General features: G+C 38.7%; 1 protein-coding gene across 1 annotated transcript in view; it reads left to right on the forward strand.

The window, feature by feature from the left end:
* Positions 1-594: 594 nt before the first annotated feature.
* Positions 595-7,301, forward strand: part of LOC103736368 (putative gustatory receptor clone PTE01) — a 7,767-nt gene continuing 1,060 nt past the window's right edge. The window contains exon 1 of the mRNA XM_029564825.1: positions 595-1,489. Within this exon, the coding sequence (XP_029420685.1) occupies positions 694-1,489 (796 nt within the window). The 5' untranslated portion in view covers positions 595-693. The remainder of the gene's footprint in view (positions 1,490-7,301) is intronic.

The raw sequence follows: 7,301 nt of genomic DNA on the forward strand, positions 1-7,301 counted from the left end.
TTTTATTATTTTCTTAGAATTAAATTAAATGGATTTTTATTTCCTGGGTTTAGTTTTGTTTTTTGAGCCAGGGTCTCCCTGTTATCTCAGGTGGCCTGGAACTCTCTATAAAGACCAGGGTGGTTTTAATCTCATAAAGATCTACCTACCTTTACCTCTTAAGTGCTGAGATCAAAAGTGGGAAACACCACACCCAGGTTCAATTTAATAATTAAATTAGAATAAGTTTTTGAAGTGGAATGTTGTTGCCTATTCTTTGGTTTTTAATAGAGTATATTATATTTTTACTGTGTGCCTTGTGATAATGATGTTTTACTATGGCTCATCTGAATGTAGAAAAAATTCATGTGTGTGTAAAAGAAGGGGAATAAAACAGATATAAGTAATGAAAGAGTTAAAAATGCTTGGGTTTGTCATAATTCAAGAAAAAAAATGTGGATTCCAGGTTTGAATACATTATATTTGAATACTTAATCATAAGTATATATTCATATATATATATATACACACACATATATTCTTGAGTGAATTTGAATGTGGTTCATATTTCCAATAAACTTTCTTTTTCAAAGTTTTCTGAGGAAAACAGAAAGAAAAAATCTGACACATGTCTTCGAATTTCATCTCCTGGGAGTGTCAGACAATGACAGACTGCAGCCGGTCCTCTTTGGACTGTTCCTCTCCATTTATCTGATGACACTACTTGGGAACTTGCTCATCATCCTGGCTGTCAGCTCTGATTCCCACATCCACACACCCATGTACTTCTTCTTATCCAACCTGTCCTTGACTGACATCTGTTTCATCTCCACCACTGTCCCAAAGATGCTTTTGGACATCCACACTCATACCCGAGTCATCTCTTATGTGGGTTGCTTGACCCAGATGTCTCTATTTGTAATTTTTGCATGTATGGACAGCATGCTTCTCACTGTGATGGCTTATGACAGGTTTGTGGCCATCTGTCACCCCCTGCATTACACAGTTATTATGAACCCTCGTCTCTGTGGCATCTTAGTTTTGGTATCTTTTTCAGCCAGCCTTCTCGAATCGCTGTTGCACAATTTAATAGCTTTACAGTTTAAGTGCTTCAAAGGTGTGGACATTTCTAATTTCTTCTGTCATCCTTCCCAACTTTTAAATCTAGCCTGTCCTGGTACATTTAACAATAATATAGTAATGTATCTTATTGGTGTCATACTTGGTGTTTTCCCCCTGTCAGGGATCCTATTTTCATATTGTAAAATTGTTTCTTCTGTTCTGAGAATTGCATCCTCAAGTGGGAGGTATAAAGCCTTCTCTACCTGTGGTTCTCACTTGACAGTAGTGTCTTTATTTTATGTAACAGGGCTTGGAGAGTATTTTGGTTCAATTCTATCTCACTCTTCTGGAAAAAATGTGTTAGCCTCATTAATGTACACTGTGGTCACTCCTATGCTGAATCCATTCATCTACAGTCTGAGAAACAGGGACATCATCAATGCTCTAAATAAACTGAAATTCAGTGCTATATAATATCATGTCTGTAGATTCAATTTAAGACATAGACCAGAGAAGTTGGAAAATCTGAATACCTAGATCTGTGATTTCACATTCTTTCTAAAGATTTCTAAAGATTTTAATTTGATTTCTCACCATTTGTTCAAAACAAAAGTGTGCTTTACCAGAGTGATAATGGAGGACTTGATTAGTTGTTAAATGGTCTAATGTCACATTGTCCCTCAAGTTTTCTAGGGTCCCTTGCCCCTGGGGCTATTAGACAAACCATGTAGCACAGTTTCATCTGAATTTTTCTTAGTTTATATTTGGGGGGGGGAGAAGAAACTTACAAAGAAACGAACACCCAACACCTGGCACCCACTCTGCAGCAGCTTAGCCCACTGTTCCAGATTGCTTCTGCTTCTGCTCACAGTCTCCATTAGCTTTCACCCATGCAGAGTGGGCACACAGTCTCACTCTAGGTTGGTAAATGCCCCCTCTTGCATTCATGCTGGTGAGGCACCTTGACCATCTTTTCCACAAGATGGCATCAAAAACTCCTCCCTCAGCTACTAACTCTCCACATTCAATTCTCTGCAACAGACCCTGCCCCTTAGAGGAACCAGACCTCCTGGGACACAGTCCACCCCTTTCCTCCACTCTTACAATTTTTCCTCCAATCTTCTGCTAAGGTCCCTTAGCCTCAGAGGGTGTGACAGATATACAGTGATCTCTCTTGTATCGTGGTGAGATAGTGACTTCTGGGACATCTTCATTATCCATCTTCAAGCTGTGGCCATTGATCTATGTCAGTGGTTTTTCTTCTACTATAAAGCAAATGGAAGGAAGTAGACACAACTAAACAAACATGAATGTAAAAACAAATGCCTAGAAGATATCCCAGTAGGTGGACTATATTCAATAAACAGTATACTTGTAATGGCTTCCCTGCTAGGGCTTGTAGCCTTTTAGACATAGGGAGATGGCCTCGTCTACATACAGAACCCTATGTGTGTTCCACATCTAGGAGTGGGCCTTATCCAATTAGAAGTTTGTCAGTTGTACGTGTGTTGGTCGAGCCATTACTGCACATGCAGACATTGCTTGGCAAGTTCATAGTGCACAGCATGCAGGGTCTATGGTTGAGTAGAATCATAGGGGATCCTTTCTTCCCTGACCATCTTTATAGCACCTTCTGGCACTATGAACATCTGCCATCCTGTGGCATGGAGTTTTTTGGGTTATTCTCAGTTCCATCTCTTCTCCCATGCTCACATCATGCAGTGTCTTCAGCAACATGGCCTTACCGACCTTTCCAGTGTACAACCAACATTAGTGGCAATAGCCTTGGTGAATTTGAGGTCCTCTAGGATCTCTTTCTGACCAACAGCTCAAAGTGGAGCAAACCACCCCTGGCACTGTAGATTTTCTTAACAGTTGTAGAGTTTGGGAGCCTCCGTTTTTATCTTATCCAACCATAAAACTCCCAAGAATCTTATATCTAGAGCCAGTCTTTGCTTCTTCAGGTGTCTTTCAAATGGATTTCACATCTGTAAAACACTCTAAGTAATGTTAACATTATATATTAAATCAATCATAGATAAGGACTAACACAGCATGGAAAGGTTTTATCCATTCATATTAACTGTTTTCTCCATAGATCCTTGTTAGGTACCATAGCATGAGTATGAGGCATTAATTCAGTTTGTTCTTTACTATTTTTAGTTATCCCTTTGGAGTCATTTCACACTTGGGGGATTTTACATGAAGTCTTGTATTATTTTATTCTTGACACATTTATAGATGTTAGCTCCAGTTGCCTGACCCTTCAGTGGGCTACAGAGGTAGGGGGTTTCTCCCATTCCCCCTGCACCTGTTTCCCTGTGTCAGGCAGGCCCAGGGTCTGCCTCCTGACTGTAGCCATATCTGTTATCTCTTCATTGACCATACCTGCATTCTGGGGGAGGCCTTGGTTGGAAAAACTGCTTCTACCCCTAGTACAGCTTTTATCAGAAGAGATAAAGGCTTCCAGATACTCTTTAGTTTCAAATTTGGTTTTATATCAATTTTTTTTCTCTGAGAATTTGGGCTTGACATAAGTCTTGCCACATTTGTCTTTGAGTAACTCAAACAGACCATTTTTTTTCTGTCTTGTCTCTTTTATATCTCTTGTAGGGTGGTCTGTTACTCTGCAGACATGTTTTACATGCTGGTTAGAATCATTTAGATCTGCTAAAGCCTCTCTCACTTCACAAATATCCTGTCCCATTAAAGGGCTTAGCAAAACCATTAAAGCTCCATACCATTTTCAAGGTCCTACTTGAATTAAGCCTTCTTAAAACTCTGGTGAACACAGTCTTATCTGGCCTAGTGAACTGGGTATCATATATTGCTTTTCTAATACCTAGTTCTCTCAGTAATGCCTGCCCTTCCTTTATAGTCCTCCAGCCAATGTTAATTATCGGAGTTTCACTTGGTGATGACCATGGATCTCTAATGCCTTCCATCAGCCATCCCATTAAGGACTGATCCCCCCCACATTAGCCTAGGTTGAACAGCCTATATCACAAGGATGGATGGGTGGTTATGTAACTCAGCTGTGAAACTTCTGAAGGACTCAGATTGATGTCATTTGCTCCCATGGCCCACACTCTCACAAGACACATGTCTAGGGGCTCTTTGATTTCTTGCTTGTAAGTTTTTCCTAGTTTTAACAGTTCCAGTGTGGGGTATTTCCTAGCTACAGCACTGTTAGCATTTTTTTTTCCTTTTGTATCAATGATTGAATCTGGGAGGCAGCTTTAGCTACTTTTATTTTTAGGTCATCTCCTTTTTTACTATTATCTATATTTTCCCTTGAGTCCTTGGACCTTACACACATTAAAATGTCCTGGCTTTTTCTCTCTCAAGCTCTACAACTGGGGTGCCAGTACTTCCCTAGCCTTTTCACCTTTCCCTACCTTGGGCACATCTTTTATTATGCAAAGTGGCCATGCCTTCTCTCTGGATTCTCCACTAGTTTCCATGGTCTGCAACAGTTTTTCTAGTTTTTCTATAACCTTTAACAAATCTTCATATATCAGCAATTGGGCTGTTTCCCCACATTTACAACACAGCTGTGGCCCATAATTCTGCATGGCTGGCCTCTTTTTAGTTACATATTTTATAATCCACTGTAAAATGCACATCAGTACTACCGTTAGCTCTCTAACTTTTCCAAGCTTCCGTGGTTTGTCATTTCTAAAGCTATCTTCCTGCTGACAAGTGCCAATTTGTTGCCCAGGTTTTGTAGGGTCCCTTGCCCTTGGTGCTATTATATAAACCATATAGCACAGCTTCATCTGAATTTTTTATAGTTTCTATCTTTCGGAAGTGGAGGAGAGAGACTTACAAAGAAACAAACACTGGACACCTGGCACTCAGCTCTGCATGGCTTGACCCACCATTCCAGATCACTTCTGCTCCCGATCACAGTCTCCATTAGCTTTCTCACATGCAGTGTGGGCCCGCAGTCTCACCCCAGGTTGGTAAATGCACCCTCTCACATCCATGCTGGTGAGACACTGGGGCCATCTTTTCCTCATGCATTGCTTCCTTTCCAAGATGGCATCAAAGGCTCCCCCCCTCCACTTCTAACTCTCCACAGTCAAGTCTCTACAACAGGACCCACCCCTTGGAGGAACCAGCCCTCTGGGACACACACATTTATTATGCAAGGCCACATAGCAGGTTTACTTAAATAAAAAGCACCTGATATTGTCATCTATATTAAGCCAAGAATAGACTTGAACTACTATGAACACATTCCTTCAGAATCGCATTGGAATTGCGCTCTTGAATAAAGGGCTCATTTTCCCTTTATTGAAACTATATTCAGCAATAAGGAAGTAAAACCAGAATTGTCTTATGAGAGAAAAATTATACCTTCTCTTATCCCTACTGATTTAGAATAGAACATATGAACAACCACAAACAGATGTATTTCTCTTATTGTTTTCCCTGATAAATGCTCTGTTTGAAGTGCTTTGATATGTAAAATCATGCATGCATTCACATTTTCAGAGATTATTTTAGATCATGGGTAAGGAAGGGTCATGATTGATTGAGGTCAAATTCCATGATCACAAGAGGACCTCATGGCTATTTTTTTTTTTTACAATATAAACAAACTAAGGCAAGAATAACTTTTTGGTTGCAATTTTAAGTAATAACCATCCATCCAGAGCATTGTAGACATCATCCTACAGTCCACTAGTTCAGTTTGGAAGGTAAGCAAAATTTATTGGGTCAGTAATAATGAAGATTGCTCAAAATTGTGAATGTGAATAATGTGGTCAAACTGACTCCTAAAAATTGTTATAGTGGGTGGATTTTACTATGAATACCTTGCACCATAGGATATAGAGAGCTGTTCATACTTTAAAATAGGAGGAAATGAATAAAATGAATATTGTAAATAATATTACTCCTGAGTACCAGAAGAAGCCCATGGCTTTTGTGGACATTAATTTCTTTATTTTCTCCTTGTCTTCCACTTCCTCTTCTACTCAACTTACTCTTCCTAATCCTCTTCTTCTTTACCCTCTTTTCCTCATTCTCACTTAATTACTCTTAGGAAGCAGTAATCAACCTCATCAAATGCATAAATTTTGGCAGTTGGTTATCTCTGTGTGAAACTTTAAATGACATGTAAAGTAATTATCCCATGCCTACAACTCTATAGTATGATTGGTTTAAGGACAGTAGGCTTTAGTCCAGTGTCTCATTCTCCTGCATTTTGCATTATGGTATTTCTATGTGTCAAAGGGAGTCATGAAGAGGAAACATGAGATTTAAATCCACATATTTCAGTAGAAATGAATGTGAACATCACTACTTGGTCATAAACCACCACAACTGCAGTGGAAATTCATCAGTCCAGGTGGAGTTGAAGGAAGAAGAAATGATGGTCAGAAGCATTCTTTATTCCTGATCAAGACTAACACATGCTTTGGGTAGACTGGAGAATAACTTTCAACCTTTCAGTTATGGAGTTCATGAATTTTAGGGACTATGATCTCAGAACTCTTTAATATATGCTTTACTATAATACTGAGCATACTTCCACTGTGTAGAAAAAAACAGATCTCAATAAACTCCAAGCTTAAACGGAGAAATCATTTTGAAGATGATGATGAATATGAGAATGAGCATAAAATAGTATCCACAAGATAAAGTATTACTGTATGATGTATGTCTTCTCAGCTCTGATCTTGAGCTCTGTAATATAGATTCTGTTTGTCTTCTATATTTTATAAGTTCCCCCATTGAGTTTATCTTATACAGAAGAACACAATTTATATGAAAATTATTATAGATTTGTAGATCATGAAATCTGGAACACAGAATCATATTTAAATGTGTAATATCAGTTTACAGACACAGAGATCACAGCAGTTTGTTTTATTGCTAGCCCCATCAGTTGCTATTTTATTTCCCTTTCATCTCAGATGAGACTATTCCTCTCTGTGCCCTTCCACATAAGGATTTTAAATAATTCATAGGAAGAAGGCTGAGCACCATCTTCTTCATTGATAATAAGAGGAGAGACTAAAGATCATTGAGACAGAAGAAGGATAAAGGAGATAAGGGAATACATATGAAAATGGCACGATGAAGCCATATATCTTGTTTACTAACTTAAAATAATCACAAAATGTATAAAGTTACTGATTCACCTCCAAGTTCTGAATTTTTATTATTTATTTATTTTTATTTTATGTGTATTAGTACTTTTCCTGCACAAGTGTGTGTGTGTGTGTGTGTGTGTGTGTGTGTGTGTG

The sequence above is a fragment of the Nannospalax galili genome, unplaced genomic scaffold (genome assembly GCF_000622305.1).
Source record: "Nannospalax galili isolate Female #2095 unplaced genomic scaffold, S.galili_v1.0 scaffold558, whole genome shotgun sequence".
Classification (NCBI taxonomy): Eukaryota; Metazoa; Chordata; class Mammalia; order Rodentia; family Spalacidae; genus Nannospalax; species Nannospalax galili.